General features: G+C 42.5%; 1 protein-coding gene across 4 annotated transcripts in view; it reads right to left on the bottom strand.

Moving 5' to 3' along the window:
• The window catches only part of LOC148016249 (uncharacterized), a 56100-nt gene extending 32557 nt beyond the window's left edge, over positions 1 to 23543 (bottom strand). For 2 of the 4 annotated variants that reach the window (XM_087664035.1, XM_087664036.1), the window contains exons 1-5: positions 23225 to 23543; positions 23003 to 23144; positions 22699 to 22752; positions 20622 to 21545; positions 18829 to 19839 (exon numbers count right to left, since the gene is read on the bottom strand). In XM_087664035.1, coding sequence (XP_087520161.1) covers positions 18829 to 19839; positions 20622 to 21545; positions 22699 to 22752; positions 23003 to 23074 — 2061 coding nt within the window. In that variant the 5' untranslated portion in view covers positions 23075 to 23144; positions 23225 to 23543. Of the gene's footprint in view, positions 1 to 18828; positions 19840 to 20621; positions 21546 to 22595; positions 22753 to 23002; positions 23145 to 23224 lie in introns of those variants that run through there. The other 2 variants (XM_087664037.1, XM_087664038.1) reach the window with 2 other exon arrangements.
• Positions 23544 to 23837: the final 294 nt, after the last annotated feature.

Here is a 23837-nt window from a genome sequence, read left to right as displayed (position 1 = left end):
CCCTTGAGCATTAGAAAATACTCGGTATCCCTGCTCTACTGAACCTGACTGAGCTCGAATTAAAGTTGACTCTAACCAAAAGGCATTTAGATAAAGTTGCAACAACTGAGGATGGTCTGTCAAGTCATCCTCTTCCATCCACTTTGTATCTATTGATGACATAATGCTAAAGCTTCACCAAAAAGCATATGGAAACTTTATCTCTAGCTTTACTTGCCTCAAAACCTCCACTAGGTTGTAGGCCTTTCTTCCCCTTAAGCATTGTGATGCTTTATACTTCCACATTGTTGCAATTCCAACTTAACTAACATGCAACATTGCATCCAATAGACTAGCCCCTCATGTGTACCTTACATGCTACAAGCACCAAATGCATTAGGAAACTTTCTTGTTTGCATACTTTGATCCATTGCAATGTGACTATGCATGGAAATTTGCTGCTTCTAGCCATACCATGATACATTTTTCCATACATTGCATGCATTACTAGCTGCACTTTTCCTCGTGCAAGCATTACTAGCTGCACTTTTCCTCATGTCCAACACTATACAGAGCATTTGCATGACCAGCATTTTATACCATGAGTCCCAAACACAACGGACTCCATATATGCATTGCCAAACTTACCACTTTGTATCCCAACAGCATGCCAAGATTGCTATACATGGGGTTATTTGCAAATTATCAGTCATACCTGAATACATTGGGCCTTGCACACCACGCATTGGTTGCTACATACCATAAGGAGTTGTGCCATACAACCCCGTATGCGATCCCTAAGCCACCATAGCATGGAAACTAGTACCATCACCAAAGTACCATGGTTGTCCCATCATTGCGTACATGCCCTGCTATCCAAAAAGCATTGGATTGACACTTCCAAGTTGGCCTTGCATATGCATCAATTGCCCCACTGACACCATTTGCTTATGCTCACTACCCACATTTGGAACATCATGTTGTTGTATTGGCTCTCCCTTCGGTGCATCCTGATATCTCGAAGGTCTTGAAGATGATTTTCTCTTGTTGCCTTTACTGTCCTCCTTTAAGAGGTTCAAAGAGCACATGAACTAAGGATCATTTGCCAATTGCATTAACATTTCAATTGTTGTCCTCGGTTGATCTTTACACTGGTCATCAAATTCCTCTTCTCTTGCTGATCATCAGTCGTGTCTCCCTACTATGCCTTGCTTGCTAAGGCTCCCAGATGGCTATCTTCTACAACAAATTTTTGTTCTGTGATCAGAAAATGGACCAACAACTCCCTCTCTCTCTCTCTCTCCCAAGTTGGATGAATTGAATGGTAGAGATCCAGCCCCCAAAAACGTTTTTTCCACTTGCATGGGTAAGTTTCGCCAAGTGATAACCTTCTAATCCCATTTTTCAACATTATCCAACATTCATTTTCGCAATTAAATATTTCTAAAAAATCATTTCAACCCTTTTGACCTTGCCCAAAATTAAATGTGTCCATCCATAATTAAATTGGCTTGGTCATTTGCAACCTAGAGTAGTCCCCAACCTCTATTACCCTTAGACAAGCATCAATTAATTAATTAATACTAGTCCCTAGTGTCACCACCAACACTTATTGGCCAAATAATTGTCCTAGAGTCAAAACTAACACTAAATGATCTCCAAAGCCCAACTGGCATAGCTTATCACAACTTTGGCCTTTGACCCCCACTGCATCCTCGGGGTCCTTAGCTTGTTACCATGAAATAATTGCCATGTACATCACATGTGCTAAATAACCTTGCACATTTGATTAATAAGTTAATCAAATGTTATCAGCAAAATTAAAGCATCTCAAAATTTCACATCCTCATGACACTGGCCATTGATAATGGGCTGCAAAAGCCAAAAATAGCCCAAACAATAAACATATACACTATAGATGCAAATGTCTTAAAGTAGTCCAAGCCTACCCTCTTACCGAAACCTTAGGGCATAGGCCTAGCTTTGTGCTAGTCCAAGGTGCCATTCACCAAGTATTTAGTCTTATAGACCCGATTCACACCAATCACCTTCCGACCCTTCGGATGCGAAACCAACACCTAAGTCTAACTACAATCGATAGCATCAAGCAACTCCTGTATAGCACCACACCAAGTATCTTGTGCAAGAGTCTCAACAACAGTAGATGATCCTACAAAATCTGAGACATAAGGGAATAGCAGAAGGAAGAGGAGGTAGAGATGGAGTAACGAGGAGTATACGAAGAACGGTTACCAATGGATAACCTAGAAGAGAGGAAAGAGATTGATGATGGATTTTTTTTTTGGGTTGGATTTTGTGCCCAGTGAAACCAGTCTTTCTCTTCAGATAGGGTGATAAATAACCTAATTATGCGCTATTTACAGCAATTAACAAATTTACAAACTGAAATGCACACTTTACCATATAATCTTGGACACCCTGTTGACCCCAAAACTGACGCCCCTTTCGGTATTTATTTTACTTAATTGAAGAAGAAGTTGATATACAATGGGATTCTCCCAATCCCTTTTGGTATTCCAACTCCACTTGTTATCCAAAATGAAAAGCAAGTCTTCAATGTGATTTGCCCCTTGATTTGGGCAATCAATTGGCCTTCACCTACTTTGATAGAGATCGAAAATGCCCCAAATTCAATGATTTGCTAGTCCCTCGACTTGAATAGGCTAAAAACAGCTTCACCCCTATTGAATTCACGTCTTGGAGCTTCCAATTTCTGGCACGCTTCTCGAGGCTACTAAGCTAAACCCTACTTTCTACTGTAGATTAGGGTTTACACTAGAGAAATCTGAAAATTCTCAACCTCTAGTGATCTCAATACTATAATCTTCGAAGCAACGTTGTAGAAAAGTTGGGAGATCAGAGAAAATTCAGATTTTCTTCGCAAACAAAAAAAGAAAATATGTCATTTACTGCTGTCGCCATGTCTCAACAGCTTCTAGATGTAAAGAACTTAAGAAAATTAATCATTTACTACTGCTATCCTGTCTAAACAATCTACAAATGCTATCACCTGCTGTTGATTGGTCTTCTCCTACCCCTGGCTGCCTCAAAAGGTTCTCCAATGGTTGCAAATTAGACCAATAGCATCCCCTCCCTCTCTCTTGCAGGCTGAATACACAAAAATGCCTCTCTCCAACCTCTAAAGACGTTTTTCAATCTTGCATGGGCATTTTTGACAAGTGGTAGCCTTCCCAAATGGTTTTTCTAACATTATTCATAATTAAATACTAATTTTCAATATTTAAATACTGAAAATTAATCTAATAATTATCTCGATGCCTTGAAAAATAATCTGACTGGCCAATAATTAAATTGGCTGGGCACTTCCATTCATGAGTGTCCCTATGCCATCTTTAACCATCAAATTGGCATTAGGTACCATTAAACACCACTTCTCTAGTGTCACCAACTAACACTTATGACCAAATGAATGACCTAGGTCAACAACTGGCACCACATACCACCAAGTACATGTGTGACCTAACTTATAGCAACTTTTGTCTTTGACATCCCGTGATTTTCTTGGGTCTCCGACTCGTAAATTTACTTTAATCCCAATTACACCTCATATGTGCAACATTTACTTAACCATGTGGTTAAAAATTAATCCACATGTTAAGTGAGATTTTAAAAATACATGTCCTTATGACACCGGAGAGAAAGGCGGAAGGGGGCTTTGTAGCTATACCATGGCGTTGCTACCAGAAACACCTATATAGAGAGTAGTAGTGACTCTAAGCCCTGCTTGGTTTCCACTCTACGTATGATTTCCTATATCTAGTGGTGATCCCTCATAGGTGCGATGTCATGAGGGTGTAGTCCTAGCATATACCTATGTTGTACTGTTTTTTTTCATTGAATAATACAAGAGCATACCTTGCTCTCACATATCGTGTTACCTTTCTCTGCCGTGTTGAGTGAGTAAACGAGTACAAGTGGATCACACTTGGTATCAAAGCAACTCTTGCTCCGAGTGAAGGAGTTCTCAAGGGAGCAGGAGAGGAGATCCAATGCCCCAAAGAAACCGTGCCAAGATGACTCACGTCATGACACCCCACTGAAAGGTGAGAAGGATCGAAGCTTGCTTGAAAATGAGTTATGGCCAAGAGCAAGAGCAAGAAGAGAAAGAGACACAAATGGAAACTCCAATAATCACAATGTGTGACCGAGCCTTCCTTTTATTCAAACTGTCACTAAAAGAATAAAGAATAAAGTGACGGTGACGGACGCCCACCGCCTCTAGTGTGCAGTAGCAGATACTGTCAGTGTAGTAATACATGGGCGGCTAGGCAAAGGTGCCTTTACCCCCAATACCCTCCCACTTAAAGGCGAATCTATCCCAGTGATGAGGAAAAATAAAAAGAAAAGACAGTACAATGTACACATGTACAACAGGATGAGGAAAAACGTCATCTCATCCAACGCCCATCAATCTCCTGAGGAAGGCAAAGCGCTCAGTAGTGAGGCTTTTCGTGAGTAGATCTGCAGGATTTTCGTCGATGGAGATCTTGACAAGGTCAACAGACTTGTCCTCCACGACCCCACGTATAAAGTGATACCTCACCTCAATGTGTTTCGTATTCGCATGAAAAACTGGATTCTTGGCTAGCTGAATAGTACTCATAGAATCCAAATGCAGCGTGGGGATAGTATTAATCCCAAGGTCATGAACCAAACAGCCCAACCATATGGCCTCCTTGCAAGCCTCAGTGGCTGCAACATACTCGACCTCAATGGTAGAGAGAGCCGTACATTTCTGAAACTTGAACACCCAAGAAACAGCACCTCCAACATAGGTAAAGACATAGCCGGAAGTGGACTTCCTACTATCTGCATGTCCTGCATAATCGGAGTCTGTGTAGCCTACAACTCCTGTATCTTGGCTGCCCCATAGCAAATACACATATCTGTTGTGCCCTTCAAGTATCTCATGATACCCTTTACAGCATCCCAATGCTTTTTGCCAGGTGTAGCTATATAGCGTGCCACAACACCAACAGCAAAGGCAATATCTGGACGAGTAGCTATCATGGTATACATCAAACTGCCCACGGCTGATGCATAAGGGATCTTGGCCATCTCGGCCCTCTACTCATCCATCTGTGGACAATCGGCCTATGAAACCTTCACATAAAAAGGTAATGGACAGCCAATAGGCTTTACGTCCTGCATGCAGAAACGCTCAAGGACTTTATGAATGTACTCCCTTTGTGGAGGTAGAGTAGTCCCTGATGCCTGTCGCGCTTAATGCGCATATCAAAAATGTGAGAGACCTGTCCTAAATCCTTCATCTCAAAGCTCTTTTTCAGCTGAGATTTAAGAGCATCTAGCTCATCATGAGCTTTTCCTGCTATCAACATATCATCCACATAAAGTACCAAAATGAAACTGGCTTAAATGAGCAAACATTGTCATATTCTCCTTCATGCACAGGTCCATAAGCTGCTTCAACCAATACATCTAACTTGCTGGACTTTTCTTGTCATAGAGGTTTTTAATTTTATCCCAAAGCTACCAAGCACTCAACCACATTGTAATGCACCTGTTCAATGAGAGACAAGATGAGGGTGGACTTGCATAACTCATCAAGCTCATCCCATTCATCATCAGTCATAGTTTCAGGCTGCTCGCCATGCATCCTTAGTGGCTTTATCTGCGATTTCTGCACCAATACTTGTCAAACTTGGCTTTATCTAGTAGTCAGTGAAAGGAGAACCCATAATGCAATCCAAAACAGTGCAGACAGTTCAAAACTGCTTGCTGTTTTCTACTATAAATAGCCAAAATACCACCAAAACCAAGGCAAAATGACCACGAACTGATAGCTAATTATGCTGCCCACCAAGTACCATCAAAAATACATAAAATCAGGATGATCCAGCATGAAAATTCCACATCGGTCCATACATAATTGCTTGCTGTAATAAATTACAGCCAGGTACAACGAGAGCAAACTGTAGGCAAAATCAATGCACCAAGTCAACCACGGACTGTCAAAGGATAACCAACATCAAGCGGGCATAAATCAGCATATGACAGTCATACGGATATTGAGCAAACACCCAAGCATGTCAAATGAATCCGTCAGTAAGCTGACACATCCCCTGTGTAATAGGGCAAAGTGTACACAACACTGGCAAGACCTGACACAAAGAGGTGTATGCTCAGGAAGTGCGAAGCCCAAATCAGCCCAAGTACATATATATACGGACCACAGCATATCAACCATGCAACATCCAAGTGAAGAAGATTCTGGTCTCAGAAAACGCAAAGCTCAATAGCATAAACCACCTGCTCAATGTATGTCAAACATCCAACGATGCTCCCACTGGCACAAAAGCCATATGGATCAAGCCAAGAAGCTCAAGAAAGGCATATGAGAGTACCACTGATGACAAAAGATCCAAGAGGAGACATCAATGAGGCATCATGAGCATATAGGCTCTGTAGCATCCAAATAGAGCATCCATAGACATCAACTGTATCCCAAATACAGCTCTGGCAAGCCAAGAAATATCCCAAGTTCGTTCCGGGAGGCCAGATGCAAGCCAAGACAAGGCATAAGTAACATATATGCCATATGTACATCCAAGATGAAGCATCAAATGCATTCCAAAGCCGAGCTCAAGTGCAAATAAAGATCCGGAACCAAAGACAAGCTCGATGTCGTACCCCGAAGGTCAATACTTCATTGCATATCCCAAAGACATAGCCCAAAACTATTAGGCATAACCAAACATGAGATAATAGGCTTCAGCCCCAACAGTGATTTACTATTCAAAATTGAGTATTTTCAGCAAGAAAATCAGTCCAAAATGATAGCATAACATGTGCCTTGCATCCCCCAAACAATCAAGCATCAATAGGTACCAAACCAGTTAAGTAGAGGTGCCCAAACTATCAAAGTGCAGCGATGCAGAAGCGTAGGACAAAGACTGAGAGAGAGTGAACACAGAAAGAAGAGAGAGAGAGAGAGAGAGAGAAAAGGACAGTGTAAACGCAGAAAATCTGCGGTGTAGTATGCTGTATAAGAGTGCAGAAATACACAAGGGGGCAGAGGAAATATCTGCATATGTCTCCAACTTGATGACCTCGATCTCCGTCAGCCCGAGCACAGTCTGTCTCAGCCAACAGATCTCAAGATCAGAATCTGAAATAATGAATGCTGGAGTGTGCCACGAACTAGGTATAAATAGCCAAAAAATAGGAAATAACTGCACCAGGTTGGCTGCATTAAATGCAGCCAACTACAGTAAACTGTCCAACTGTAGGTGCTGGTGTGGCGCCTGCTGACGTGGCACTGCCATACTCACTGTCGAGGAAATGACTGGCTAACACCCCCTCTCAGATCCTGGACGGGTCAATAGACTGAGGGATCTGGAATGCTGCCGAAGAAGAGCCTGGGGAAGCGCCTTCGTAAACAAATCTGCAAGATTATCCTCCGTCTTGCAATACTCCACATCAATGGTCCCATCCAGAAGCTTCTCCCGAATGAAGTGATACTGGATCTCAATGTGCTTCGTCCGGGCATGGAATACAAGATTCCATACCAAGGCAATGCAACTCTCATTGTCACATCGCAGAAGAGTAGCACGAGTCTAGGGGTAGCTAAGCTCCTCCAACAATCTCCGAAGCCACACCACCTCACATGTGGTGGAATGCGCAGCCCGATACTCTACCTCAGTAGAAGAAAGGGCTACCGTGGGCCGCTTCTTGCTACTCCAAGAGATAACACCGGTACCCAAGGTAAAACAGTAGCCTGTAGTAGACCATCAATGGTCCACATCGCCAGCCCAATCCGAGTCACTCCAACCTGCAAGAACCAGATCAGAAGCATCTATACCTGCGGGATAAGAAAGCCCTAAGTCAGAAGTCCCCCTCAAATACCGAAGAATCCTTAGGGCAATCTCCCAATGCACCTGTTTGGGTTCAGTCATGAACCTTGCCAAAAGACCCACAGCAAAACAAAGATCAACACAAGTGTTGAAAAGCCAAATCAAGGATCCAATCAACTGACGGTAGCGTGAAGGATGCATCACAGGAGAATCTGAGTGTGAAGTGGCCTTCCAATTCGGATCCATAGGAGTAGTAATGGGCCGACAAGTCTCCATCTCAAAAGTCACCAAGAGCTCCTGAATGTAGCTCTGCTGAGAGATGAAAATCCCTCTCTGAGACTGATAAATCTCGTGACCCAAGAAAAAATGAGCCCCAAATCCGTCATCTCGAATGCTTGATGTAAAGTTGTCTTGGTCTCTCGAACCTTCTGTGCATGATCCCCTATCAGAATCAAATCATCAACATATAACACAAACAACACACGACCAACCTCAGAAGTGTGTACATAAAGCTGCAGATCAGCCTTAGAGCGCTGATATCCCAACTTCGACTGAAGAAACGATTCAATCTTCTCGTTCCATGCACACAGAGCCTGCTTGAGGCCATACAAGGCCTTCTTTAACCTATAAAATTTCCCATCCGAGGATCCAAAGCTAGGAGGCTGCTCAACATAGATCTCCTCCTGCAAGTCACCATTAAGAAAGGCCGACTTCACATCCAACTGATAAACAAGCCATCTTCTATGGCCAGCCAAGGCAAGAACAGCTCGAATAGTCGCCATACGAGCAGTGGGGGCAAAGTATCATGGAAATCAATGCCTGGGCACTAAGCAAAACCTTTACCAACAAGGCGAGCCTTGTGCTTGTCCAAAGAACCATCGCTAAGGTACTTGGTCTTGAAGACCCACTTGACACCAATCACCTTCTTGTGAGAGGGACGAGGCACAAGAGACCAAGTGCCATTCCTCTCAATAGCCTCCAACTCGGTTTCCATGGGCCTTCTACCAATGATCAGACTACAAAGCCACCTTCACTGAAGTGGGCTCTCGATCTTGCATAACACGGGCCAGCAAACAATAGTTGGAGCAAACAAGCTCCGAAGAATGTGCCTAGTTCCTCTGTGACCTCCGCGGTCCATCCTGCGGTTCCCACTCCTCAAGGACCCCCTTGATCCCTGAATCTCGGAGTGTGTCACGGGCCCAATGAGGAAGAGGACGAGCCTCTCCTCATCGCTCTCCATCTGCTGAAGACTCAGGGACATCCACCGGTGAAAGCTTCTCAAGGGTGGCCGATGAAAAAGAAGACTCTAAATTAGAAGAAAATCTCCACCAAGAGGCTCTGGCTCCAAAGGAACTATCTCGGGAGCCCAACTCTCCCCTAGATCTCCAAGGACGGGGTGCTCCTCACCCCCCTTTATGGCCAGAACTTCCATGAACCACACATCTCGGCAAATGTAGACCTTCCACTTGACGGAATCAAACAAACGATAACCTTGGCACTGGGAGCTATAGCTAACAAAAACCTGTCATCGAGAAGCCACCTCGAACTTATCACACTGCGTCTTCGGAATGTGCACATAAGCGTCACACCCAAAGATCGTGAAATAAGAGACATCACGCTTAGTCCCAAAGTAAGTCTCAAAAGGTGTCATCCTGTCAATGGTCGAAGTGGGAGATCGATTGAGGATGTGAACTGTGGTAGCGCCATCTTAATCACACTTCGGTTCTTCCACTCCAAAATGCCATTCTCTTGGGAAGTGTTGGTATTAGCAAACTCCTGGAGAATGCCCCTATCTGCACAAAAACGAGCAAACTCATGAGACATAAATTCACCTCCCTTGTATGAACGCAAGATCTTCAGTCGCCGGCCAAAACGGTTCTCTTCAAAGAGAAGCCAATCCTTGAAGTGAGAGAAAGCCTCCGACTTCAAAGCCAAGAAATAGGCCCAAGTCATCCTGCTGTAGTCATCTACAATCAACATGAAATACAAGCTCTCCTTCAAGGACTATGTCCTCATTGGGTCACAAAGATCCGTAGATACAAGCTCCATGGGTGAAGTAGACCGCCTAGAAGCTTTGTTGGGAATCGCATCCTGATGCAGTTTCCCACGAATGCAAGAGACATAGGGCTGATGGCTCACCACTATGTCCGGCAATCCGCGGACAAACGACCCTCGCAACGCCTTTCGAAGGTACTCGTAGTTCAGGTGGCCAAACCAAGCATGCCATAACTCGAACTATGTCTAAGAAGTAAGAAGAAGAGAAGTAAGAGCTGAAGAAGACTTCAATTTGTAGACGCCATTCTCCTCATACCCTGCAAAGAGAACCTTTCTTGATCCACGATCAAGGACTCGAATAGTATCACTGTCAAACTCCACCAAAAGGCCAAGAGCACAAATCTTATGGACCGAAAGTAAATGATACCCCAAACCTGGCACATGCAACACTTCAAAGATATGGGTACCACCATATCCATCTGGAATAAGCTGCATCTCACCCCGCACAGCAATAGACACAGAAGAGCTGTCTCCAATGAGAATCTACCCACGCGAAGGCCGCAAATGGGTAACACCAACGGAAGGAGTCATGTGCCGTGAGGCACCACTGTCCACAATCCACTCTCAAGCCTGGGGAGCTGTCATCACAACATCAAAAGTCTTCGATGGAGAGTCCTCAATGACTGCTAAGTATAGAAAAGCAGCTGATGAGGGTGTAGCCACTGCTCCAAAATCCTTCATGTCCTTCTTCTTGGTATCCTTCTTGTCTTTGTCGAGGCAATCCTTCTTCCAGTGACCGGTATTTCCACAAATATGGCAAGTCGATTTCTTCTCCTTGTCCTTCTTAGATTTATTATCCTCCTTCTTCTTCTTTTGGTCCTTCCCCTTCTTCTGAGAGGCTTGACCAACCAATGCCTCCGATTTGGAAGCATTCTGTCCCTTCAATTGTTCCTCCTGGTCCAAGACCATAGGAATCAACTCTTTCCACCAAAGAGTCGACTCCTGCCCTGATGCAATAAGAGCGGAATAAAAAGTACCGAATCGTGGCGGCAACTAGGATAGTAAAGTGATCGCCATGTCTTCAGAGGAAATAGGCTTCCCCGCATTTTAAACCTGCATCTGAAGCTGCCGAAGCTTGTTGATGCGTTCTCGAAGCGAAGAAGACTTATTCACGAACAAGGTCTGCATCTGCACCTCCAAAGAAACCCTCTTCATCAGGGTCATCTGACTGTACATCTGGTCGAGCTCCAGCCATATCTCATGCGCCACCGTCAAGTGCTCGATGTGAGCTATCACGGCTGTGGTGCAAGACAAACAGAAAAGATCGAATCCTAGCGTTCAGTTTGTCCCAATGAGACTGGGCCTTGGTCAACTCCGCACAAGCATTGGAAGAGAATTTGGACTCATCCCTCACCGAGGGCCTATTAATCTCCTCCATCACCAGTTCTGCCAAATCATAAGACTCGAAAATGGCCAACATCATCATCCGCTAGATGCGGTAATTATCACCATCAAGCTTTTGATCCGATGGAAGAGCTGGTAGGACAGGCATCTTCCTGTCCATGATCGCCTGGAACTCCAAATCAGTCTCTGTAGACATGTTAGCCTGCAATACCTGCACAAACGCAAAATCAGCCCCCTCTGACTATGAAAACACAGCCTTCTAGGGCTGGTTCCTACTGGAACAAGAGCAAGGATGTACCATCTTTTCATGGAAAGAACTCCAGGAAAAACTTGAAAACTATTTCATCCCAAAGATGGAAAAATTCAAAGTTAGAGATGAATGGAGAAACCTCAAACAAACACAAGGGAAGATAAAGAAGTATGTCGGCAAATATAGGCAGCTCATGCTGCAACTACCCAACATGGACAATGACACTAATCTACATGGGTTCCTATTTGGCATGCAAGAATGGGCCAGAAGAGATGTAGAGAAACAGGAGCCAACCAGTTTAGCTGAAGCCATGAGGATGGCTAAAAGATTAGTTGACCTAGAAGGGAGGAGAACATCCCAAGGAAATCAAACTAGATTCAACACCAACCTCAACAACAATTCTTGGACCCCGAGACCCAATACGCCTAGAGGCCCATTCCCAGGGGCACGGACTCAAATCACAAGCGTAACCCCAACCGCGTCACAATCTGCCTTAGTACCAAGAGGAGCAGTTGGCCAATGGAGAACCAACTCCGAGTGCATCATATGGGTCTACGGGATCAAATACATCATGGTGGAGACCCCAAAGCTCAACCACAAGGATTAGATGTTTCAAGTGCAAGGGACCCCACTATCAAAATCGATGCCCCATGGATGACACAGCCTCATCAAGCGGGTCTAGGGTGGCAACCACCAGTGCATAAGGAGGAGAGGAACCACAACCCCCGCGCATCGAGAAAATTCCTAGTGGAAGTGACGAAAACCTAAACCATCCAAGGGTGGGGACAATCGATGCTCGTCCCCAATGCATAGCGGCCCGTGTAGCAACAATCCAACACTTATACATCAAGGGCAGAGCGAGTGAAGGGGATCAAGCCATCATGGTAGACACAGGAGCCATCCACAATTTCATTACCCCAAACTGTGTAGCCAAACATGGGCTCAAATTGTCTAAGGCCCTAGAAGGATTAACAGTAACTTTTGCACAAGGAGAAGCCAAGGAGATTAAACATGTCTTTGTAGTGCAAATAGAAGCAAGGAAATGAAAAGCCAAAATCAACTTCTTAGTCATTCCCATGGACCTAGACCGGCAGACACTGGCCAACTTGTAAGAAGCTGTGTTAAGACCCCAAATGAGTCAAATAACCTCCACCCTTATATTACTGAGGACAGCAATCTAATAAGCGGGGATGAGTGTAAGGGCTTTGTAGCTATACCATGGCGTTGATACCAGAAACACCTATATAGGGAGTAGTAGTGACTCTGAGCCCTGCTTGGTTTCCACTCTACGTGTGATTCCCTATACCCAATGGTGAACCCTCATAGGTGCGGTGTCATGAGGGTGTACTCTTGGGATGTGCCTATGTTGTACCATTTCTTTCATTAAATAATACAAGAGTATACCTTGATCTCACATATCGTGTTACCTTTCTCTGCCAAGTTGAGTGAGTGAAGGAGTGAAGGAGTGCAGGTGCATCATGGGGAGCGGGGGGAGGGATTCTGATCAATGATGAAAAATCACTTGCAATAGAAGCACCATCAATCATAACATCCAAGGTTGCAGTCTCATGAAAGATCACATCCTTGCTCACATCTATATTTCTGGTCTTCAAGTCATAGAGTATGTGAAGAACCACCAGCAAAAGAAGCATCGTCAATCAAAACATCCAAGGCTGTAGTCTCGTCAAAGATCGCATCCTGCTCACATCTATGTTTCTAGTCTTTGGGTCATAGAGCATGTAGCCCTTTGTGGTTGTGCTATAATAAATGGAGATCAACTTCCTTGACTTCGTGTCAAGCTTGCCTCGTTTCTTCTTGTCCAAATGGATATAGGCATCACACCCAAAAATGCAAAAGTGAGACATGCAAGGCTTCTTTCCAAAGAAAGCCTTATATAAAATCATGTCCTATAATGCCAAAGTCAAAGACCTGTTATGGATATGTATTACTATAGATACCACCTCACACAAAAGGGAATGAGGAGGACCCTACTGAGAAATTGCTTCTTCAATTCACATACTTCATTTTAGGATTTCGCATTGACAAACCCAAAAAGGGTTGGTGTCCACATTTGGTCACTTTTTCAATAGGCCCCCACACAATAGTGCCTCTCCCTAGACAGGTTATGTCTATAAATAGGCAATCACTTCTTTCATTACCACCTCTCTCTTTAGTCATTCTTGACCACCTTCTTCGGTCACCACCACCACTTCCCTTCTCTCACTAGCCCCTTCCACTACCCTCACACCCCTTCAAGAGGACATTGTGGTTCGTGGCTCATGGATGCCTTCACCCTTCCTCTTCTGCTTCAAGTGCCCTCTTCTAGCATCAAGCTTTGTGTTTCGAGCATCTTCCACCTAGCATCACCATCATCAAGCTCCACCTTCACCTACATTTTTAGTCTGGACCCCTTCTCTTTGCCTAGCACATCATCTCCAGGTTGGCGTCAACATCCTAGGCTCTAGTAACAGTCTCCATCACCAAGCATTAGTGATTTCATCACTCATCTATTGGAGGACTGTTGGGACTTGCGTTTTGGCAGCCTGGCTACTCTTCCATCATCTGGCATCATCATTATCCACCTAGCGTCACCATCTGGGCTGCTCTCTCTTGTAACGTCCCCATTACTTGGTTTATTTTAATGTGCATATACATTCCAAAGAAAATTCATTTATGTTGCACATTTTTAAAAACTAACTCTAATTGTGAAACTGACTCTCATTAAAAAGATAATTGTTATTATTAATGAGGTATTATATATCAGTTCATGGAAGAAAGACTTGAGAGACCCTCCCAAGACTACCTTATTAAGACTATGTTTGTAGTATAAAACAACAAAAAAAACTAGTCGAGTGGATAGTCACTAAGTGCACTTAGGTGACGACACTGCCGGGATGGGTGACCTCCCGGGAAGATTTTCCTACAAGCTAGTGGGAGCTTCTCATGCACAACCAACAGCACCAACAAAGCCTTCGTAGCCCATTGCCAAGTATGCCAAGGTCTATGCCTTGGTCACCGCCTAAGTCATGAGCCTTGAAGTGACACCGCCCGGACAACGAGATGTATTGTGCTCGCCCATATATTTGTTAAATTGATAACCTCACGCTACGAAAATGGAGCCCCTCCCTGACGCCATCGATGACATCGTCAAAACACACTAAAAGAAAGTGTTCCCTCTTTATTATCGATAACGTCATAAAAAACGCTAAAAAGCAAACATTCTCTTTTTACCCCCCCCCCCCCCCCCACGGTTACTATATAACTATATAAACAAGGCTAGAGCGTCACATCAGGAACACATACAGACACAACAACGACCCGTACAGAAGTCTCTCTACTGGTTGATGCAACGAAGCTCTGTCGCCACCAATCGAACCTCTCTCTCTCTCTCTCTCTCTCTCTCTCTCTCTCTCTCTCTCTCTCTCTCTCTCTCTCTCTCTCTCCACACCAACACGAGAGCGCTGCTCGAATCCATCACCTTCTTCCATGGCTCCCAAGAGATGTCGAGATGCTGAGCGAGATCACGCTCAAAGAGCTCCTTGACGTGAAGAAGTGGCTATTACTGAGGAAACCCAACACGATATTAAAGTACAAGCAAAGGTTAACCCTGAACCCATTCAAACCGAAGAACCAATCGTCCCACAATAAATCGAGGATACAGCCATAAACCATAATCACGATGGATGGCCAAACAGAGATAATCAGGTTTAGTACAAAAAAGAATGATTATTTTTTAAGCTATTAATTCTACAATTTCCTAATGAGGGATAAGCTAGTCCATTACATAGATTACGATCAATTTAAACATACTTAAATTTACAAAAACATGTTAGTATTATCAATTGCTTTTTAGAAAGGAACACGGAAATTGATGGAGGGGAGATTCCATGCATCGCAATAACTTTGTTAAAATGTCTTATGGTTATGATTGCTTTTGGATTTGTGAATGATGAATTATGGTTCTTATGATTCCGTGCTTGCACAAATGGGAGAGTTGAGGATTATGGTGGTTCGGAACATTGGGGTCCCCAACCCAATGCTCCTTAACACTCCATAAGTGTGGAATAACTCACTTGCAGGTGGGGATCCTATGCTTCCGAGGGAGATAGGTGTTTTTGCTTTTTGATCACTCGAGCATCTAAGAGGGCAACGGACCGAGTGGTAAGTGCCCCTGTTATGTAGGATGGCTCCGAAGACTCAGGAAAGCTTAGAGGGGCTCTGAGCCAGTAAATTCCCTATTGACTGCGCATGGAGTGCGATCACATACAGCCCAATCCCGAGGGATTGGAAGGTGCTATCCTAGGCTGGACGGTGTCTTTCTGCGGAAAGACTGTTTTGTATCACTCTACGGAGTGATGATTCTGGATGTTATTATGAAATAAAGCATCTAATTTTCCGAATTGTTTGTTATGTGCTAAAGATTGAGTTTAACAAACCCAATTTAATAGAGTAATAAAAGGAAGCTGATTTTATATATCCAAACGGTGTGGTAGTATGCTTAGCTAATTAGAAAACTAAGCAAACCCCATCGAGGAAAGTGGGAGGCTTTGATCCTAATGATTGGATGCCTATGGCTTGGTTGACCTGATAAGTCGCAACACTAGATAGAGCTGATTAAATCGTGACCCTCGCAATACCGATAGGATTAGTTACCAAGTTTAACACCGTTTTAGGGGACCGAAGCTTAGATTTTACCTTATAAATAGGGGGATCGAGTTACACTCTCCCCCGTCTCTCACTCTCTTTGAACCAAGTGCAATGTTAGCCTCACTCCTGCCTTTGATTGATTATAAAGTGGTCTTTCTTAGGTGGGCGTTAAATTGCTGTTAGGGGTGACTTGTCCACGCTTCCCCTATGAAGTAGAACTAAGATTCCCATGTTCAACTAAGTCCAAGGTTTCCCATGGAAAGACGGGATGGTGATGTGCATGGATATGAATTTCAATCAACTACTAAGAGGACTCCTCGGGGTCTGTTAAAGGAGGCACCTCACATCTCTACATTTGACAACTCTGATACTCTGGGATTTGAGTTTTGGTGCCCAAATCACTCCCTGGCATCAGAGGATTGCAGCTCACTCCCTCGACAACTAGTGGTCATCTTTCAAATCTCCGACGACATAAGAGGACTGAGGTTCACTCCCTCAAACAATTGTCCTTCACCTTTCAGTGAATACTTTGATAGCCCACTTCTTAGAGGACTGCATTTCGCTCCCTTCACTGTGCAGATTTCCCATAGGTACTACAACCTGATTCAAACACAACAGTGCAATTATCTTTTGAGTTTCAACTTCGTTGTATCAACTTTTTTTCTCATAGCATGATTCAATGCATCATCACCATGTTTTTCTTGTATTTCTAAATTTCTCTTCTCTCTAAATGTATGTCGTACACACTTCGTGTTACTCCCCGCAAACCCTACTATAGCTTATTTTGACATTTTATCGAAGCATACCTATTATTTTTAGCAAACCCCCTACACTCCAACATTGAACAGGCCATCTCAAGCACAATCTTGCTAGCGTGCTCTACAACACCATTCTTAGATGGTGAGTTTGGATAAAAATACTTCATTAAAATGCTATGCTCCCTACAAAACCTTTTAAAAACTTTGAAACTAAACTCTCCACCAAGATTAGCCTGAACATCTCAAACCTTGAAAGAAGTTTGCTTTTCAACAAATACTTTCCAATCACAAAATTTGGGAGTACACCTCACTTTTTGCACGCCAAGAAACAAGGCCATATAGACCTACTGAAATTATTGATAATAAGCATTAAATATTTAGCCTTCCCAACAAAGACCAAGCCTATAGGTCCGCACAAGTCAATATGTATCAACTCTAAAACATAGTGGCCCTCCAAGAAACAACCTACGAGTAAGGGTCAAGGCTGCCTATGCTGCTTACCCCGTAAGAAACTAGGTTATAACGTGTTGATAGGGGGAAATTTTGGAAGCCCCTCCACTAACTTCTTCCATGAAACACCTGTCTGGTCAAGTCAAAAGTTCGGGTACCCATAGTGGGCATGCCAAATGAGCTCAAGCTTGTGAGAAGTCTGTACGACAAGGGTAGTGAGAGGTGACACCTCTTACAGCAAGGTGGCACAGAAATATATCAACAAGCCTATGGGCAAGGTGGCAACAACCTAGATGTAGAGATGATAATTATGAATAAGGAGAGTTGACATTGATGGGAAATAAGGGGATAAAAGTGGGAGTGCATACTAAACCCCTTTAAGAAATATTTTCAGCTAGTTGTTATTAAAAAGTCTAGAGTTCCGTTTTGATTGATATAAATGCTTTTTGGGACTATTCTTTCAAGAGCGGAAAAATTATGATGATTCAAATGGCCATTTTAAGTACCTTAGCCTCCTCTCATGCTAAAAAGTGTAATCAAAGAGTGCCATAAGAAAGATCTAGTCCCATCCCAAAGAGACCAAGGCATCAAGCCAGAGGTGTCATTCAAGACTCCCCATGGACCTATCAAGCTCACAAAGACAACGGATATCTTCTTTTAAGTCCTAGTTAAATCAAGACACCAAACCAAGGATGTCACGATGGACCACCCCGAGGGTCCGCAATTATCACAACAGCAATAAACACTCCCATGAACTTAGGGTTTTGTTACTATTGCTATTGTCATTTCTGTTTTTGGTTTTTGTTTTTTTATTTACCTTGCTAAATAGTTGATGCAAAATGACAAACAAAGAGTGTGTTGCAAATGCATCAAAAAGTTGGGGCAGGTTAAAATCAGCATAAAGTGCAATATCAATTTTCAAACAAGCCGCCTTGGATGGGCCCCAGTTTGATGCAACAAAAGTCCACAAAATCTGCTCTAGATCTTCACCTAACATGGCAGCTTTTTGTCCAACTCTAATAGACAATAGCTCCCCTTCCTCTATTGTACAACTTGCCTTAAGAATAAGGACACACTTGTGCAGGCTATCTTTGCTTTTGCAACACATGGCATGTAACATGTGTGTCCTATATCTTTCGTGGTGATGCCATTAATGAAACCACATCATCTTCATTTCATTTCAGCAGCTGGCCACTATGCTACTTCATATCATTCATTATGACAAACCATTTCGCATCAAGATGTTGTAGGGCTTCTTTGAGTCTTGGCAATATATACAACAAAGATCTGGATATGTATGCACAAAACCAAGCTTCATCTATTTAGATTCTTCTAGCCAAATGGCAATTTTCAAGGATGTTGTTTCACACCCTCAAAATCAGGCTAAACCATTGTAAATATATCATAACAAGTTTAAGTCTTTCTAATAATTAGCTAATCTAAGCATCCAAGAACCTAGTGTAAAGCAAAGCAAACATTAACCACTTACCGTCTTTTGTTTACCATCTTTCAGCTTTTCTTTTCCAGCCTGATCCACATCTTCTTTATCCCCTTGTTCTAAAGACTCTATCCTTGGCAATTCTTTTGCAGTTCCATTACAACTAGTAGAGACAGTGTTACCAAGTATATGTTTGCCATCCTCTGCAACCTTTTGATTCTTTCCACACGCATTCTTCTTTTCCTTCTTTTCAGCCAGACCGTTACCTAAAGCAGGATAACTCGCACGTGCATCAGCTTGCTTGCCTTCAGTATTTGCCACTAATTCTCCTGAGGTTAACCTCAAATCACTGACATTTTCTTGTGGAACCCCTTTTTTAAGCTTTTTCTTCTTTGCACTAGGTTCAGCATCAGTTACTTTGGTTCCTGATTGACCAGAAAAAATCTGAATTTCCCCTTCCTTTGGGCCAAGATCTGCAGGTAAGCTTTCCACACCTTTATTTGCATGTTTCTTCTTCCTTTTGGGCAGCGCATCCTGTTCTGATACTGTATTCTCCCTGTTAACTTCTACCGCAGAGGTATTCATATGAGCTTCCTCAAGTTCAGCTGCTGGTTCTAAAATTGTTTTCACTTCTTCCTTTGCATTCATATATTTACCAGATTCTTTTCTAGACTTTTTGCTGGGCAGTTCTTTAGTTTCTATGTCTTTCCCATGAGCAGTTGGATCAGGACAGTTGGGCTGAGAGGAATCAGGAATGGAGTCCATGTACTTCTCCTTACGCTTCTTTCCCTTTGGAGCACCATTACTAGTGAGCTCTTTCTTGCTAGCTTCATGCTGTTCATTAGAAACTTCACTGACATGAAGCCCATTGTCTACATTCTTCTTAGAATGTTTACCCTTTTTCTTGTGCTTCTCAGCCCCTGCTTCATCCTTGTTCTCATCTAGGGTGTCTGTAGAAAGACCCTCAATGCTGTTTTTTTGCTTCTTATCTTTCTTTTTCTTCTCCTGTATCCTGTCAACGCTTTGACACTCTAGTTGCACATTCTGGGTTTCCAGAAGTTCCTATGAAGTGTGTGGTGCTAAAATGTTAGCATCTAGGGTGAAATTTTTTAAAAACACAAATATCACGGCAATCAATGACCTGCCAATTCTCAAATTTTAAATACACATAATAGTTCAACCTATTGATTCTTTGTCTCTTCTGGGTTGTACAGTTTAGGAGGCTTTTGTCTTACATGGCATAACAAATGTCAAAAAATATCAGTTAAACTAACAAAACAAACATCTTTTTGCAAGAAAACATTTATTTAATTCCTCAAGATTTCAAAAAATTGAATGATTTTCAACGTAAAGAGACAATATTGAATTTTAGTTTAAAGTTTATACCCCACACCATTCTTACAACAGAATATTTGATGTTACAACGAGGAAATTGATGCTGTTTGCCAAAACCTGCACCTATTAACCGGCTTAGGATCTGTTATTATACAGCTGCGCATGTCTGTTATGTTGCATATTGAAATGTGTAGGAGCTATGCAAGTATATTAGGCTGAAACCCTATCTCCCTCGTCTTTTACCTTACACCAACTTCTGAAACAACAGACATGCATGACTTGGAGCCCTTTACATTGTTGACTGTTGCCTAAGCATGTACATCAATACACATGCGTATTATGCTACTGCCGTCCCCAGAAAATTGGACATCCCTCAGAACTTTGTATTTTACCAATCATTTCCAGTGACATAATTATTGAATGATCATGAAACTCATCAGTTCATCTTATTAAATTTAAAAGATGAAGATACTAGCCCAAAGAAACACCGTTAGAAGTTTAGAACTCACCATAATTTTCTCAACATCTTTTTGCTTTTTCTTCTTGTGCACTCTGTCATTCACTGTAGGCTTGTCAATGTCTTCTTTTTCACAGAATTGTAAAGCCTCTTGGACCATGCTAGCAGAAGAATGCTTCTCCTCTTCTACAACCTTCCGCTTTTTGCCACACACTGCATTTTTCTTCTGCTTTTTTTCACCCATCGTCATGGGATCTGCTGTGTTGTCTACTTGCTTGCCTTCACTAGCACCTGCTAAACTGTCTGGAGCTGGTTCTCCTAAGGTCACCATGGAATCATTGCAATTTTCCTTCGCTGAAACCTCTCTCTTTTGTTTCTTTCTCTTTGCATTCTCCTCAGCGTCCACTGTCCTCGAACCATCCTTCTCTTTGTCTGATTTTGCAGGATGCAAGGTCACAAGTTCTCTAGGAGTATCTTCAACACTTTTCTTTGCATCTTTCTTTTTCTTTTTAGGCAAGTCATGTTGTTCAGAATACTTATCCCCATCAATGGATTCTGACCCTTGCAACTCAGATTTTGCTGGTGCTGAAGTGTTTCCATCTGGAGCCTCTGGAGCTGAATTCTCTCTCTTTTTTTTCCTTGGTTTTTTACTGGGGACTTCTTCAGCTTTTGCATCCTCAAAATCCACATTGGCTTTTGCATCCTTCTTCTTCAGCTTCTTTTTCCCTGGCTCTTTCACATTAACCTCGTTCGCTCCATCTGAAGCATTACTGAATTTTGTCACACCATTATCAAACCTTGAACTCTTCTTAGACTTGGTTACAGTCTCACCATCGGCTGAAACTGGCATAGCTTCCTTATTATTGTTGGGAGTAACAAGACCCTCGGCAGTCATTTTTGCTCTTTTTTGTTTCTTTTTCTTTACCAAAATATCCTCATAATTCAGGCACTCACTCTGCAGTTTTTGGTTTGTATCCTAGAAAGCACACATGACATAAGGCACTCAGCTTCTACATATGAAAATTTGCTACAGATATATATTAACAGATTTATGTGAAAGCAAGACAATCATAAATCATAAACAAAGAGGAAAACTTGCATTGCATTTACAATAGAGACCAGACTATTGACTGCAAAAGCCGTGAAACCAAACAACAGCCTTAGATGTCTACGTTGCTTTTTTCAGAGTTCCATTATGAAAGGGTTGTGTCCACATATGCACAGGCCCCTGGTGGAAAAATAACACAATGCTTTCTTACTGAAGGAAAAAGTCTGTGTAAGCCACTACATCTCTGGTGGCAGAATACTGATTCCTTCTCTACTTTTGTGCAAGCAGTGAGGAAAGCTATGTCTAAGGTTTGTTTTAGCATTTTTGAAAACCCTATCTTTGCAATAGTTATAGCTTTACTCTCATATGTGACCAACACAGGGATCCTATTATTTGCAACTCAGTACAAAACAAGTCCAGGTTTTGTTGCCTGTGGCAGCAACACATCTCCATTGTCATTAACCTCTGTCATGATTGTGCAGTTTGCAACTATATCGATGCATCATTTTTACAGTCATACATGTGCATGCAGTCATAATAAGGATACTCAGTATCATCAAATCTTCTATCCATTTACCTCTAAAATGCCATGTAGTACATACCAACTTAAGAACTATTCTATGTGGCCATCAAAGAATTTGCAATATAGTACGTACTGATTACAGGAATTTGAAATGGTAAAGTATGCACTCAGTTTATGCATGCATCAACATGTTTACAACGTCTATAATAGAAATGTACGTGCATACAGACATTATAATCTAGCATATTGACATAAGGAAATGAATGTTGGGGTCATGGGAGCCTGCATGTTCCCCTTCATCCATTAAATCGAGTCTTCACATAAAACACCTTCAATGTGATGGAGATTTTTAAACCATAGCTCTCTGCACATAAGCAGGAAACACAAAAGGTGCATTTTGCCAAGACCAGTCAATAGGACAGAAACAACTCAAATGCAAAGCACATAATACTAACTTCAAGTAGAGTTCAGCTACAACTGGCATCAAAGCAAAACTGATGGAGACAAGGAATGCTACAACTTTTATGTATTTTCAAGCAGAGTTCAGCTGCGAACTACCATCAAAGCAAATCTAATGGATCTTGGTGGAAGGGATAAAAGTAGAGACCATTCCTGCAGCATGCACAATAAGTTCAATATTTAGAGCCTGTGAGAGAGCGCAGGCCCACTGAACATCTATTTGAAATATAAATGACTGTGCTTACATAAGCTATAGCTCCACATGGTTATTATCAGTCCCAATCGTCCCATTCAATAAGAAATTTCTTTGCATATAGCTTTCAGATTGAATTAGCTGACACTAAATTTCGGAGACTTGTCTAACCACTCTGAAAACGTTCTGGCACAAGAAATGAGTTTGTACCTCTGGAGAAAACCCTTCCTTGGTCTTCGAATTCTTCTTGCTTCCAGATTCCGCTTTCTTTTCCTCTTTCATTTGTGGAACTCTATTATGAAGCAATGCTGCCCCTTCAGAACCCACACTGCGATCCAACAGCCAGATGGAACTGCAGAAAAGTCTCACATGGTAAGTACAACGACTGTATCGTCCGAACCGACATGTCATGGCTGCAAATGCAGAGCATACCTGTGCTATCCAAGCCGAATGATTGTGTTTCTTCGATCAAAAGACTCTTGCGAAACCGCTGACAATACAACGAGGCCTATATGAATGGCGAAACCGAGCCCTAAAGAAACCTGCAATCTGCAGAGAGAAGTGGCACAAGGAGTAAGAGGAGGACGCCCCGACGATGTAGAAGAAGCAGAAGTAGCGGCTTGTATGAACTCTCAATGCTCTGATTGGCTGTTAGAGGGCTTTCCCACGGATGTGGGAAACCCCTAAATGTGCGCATTCCCATGCCAAGTTTTGTTTTTCCACACCCCTAAATCTGCACATTCACATGCCAAGTTTTGTTGTCATTGCTCTTATTCGAAACAAGGACGCACTACCGCACACTAGAACATTGCCCTTTTGTTTTTTTTACGCGTGCAGCTATACATCGTTTTTATGCTAGAAATCTCTCTTTTTTTGCTTGTCTGTAGAAGCTTAGTATATACTCTTGTGAGAACAAATGGAGATTTTTTAAAGCAATTATTATTTAGTGTTTGTATGTCTTATTCATACATTGATTTAGTACATGTTTTGTTTAAAATAGAAACAAATGTTGAAACTTTTTATCTCATTGTTCGTTCAAGTTGGT

This window comes from Lygodium microphyllum, chromosome 23 (assembly GCF_053477565.2).
Source record: "Lygodium microphyllum isolate KBCC chromosome 23, Lygodium_microphyllum_v1.1.10, whole genome shotgun sequence".
Classification (NCBI taxonomy): Eukaryota; Viridiplantae; Streptophyta; class Polypodiopsida; order Schizaeales; family Lygodiaceae; genus Lygodium; species Lygodium microphyllum.
This window is presented reverse-complemented; position numbering and strand designations above follow the sequence as displayed.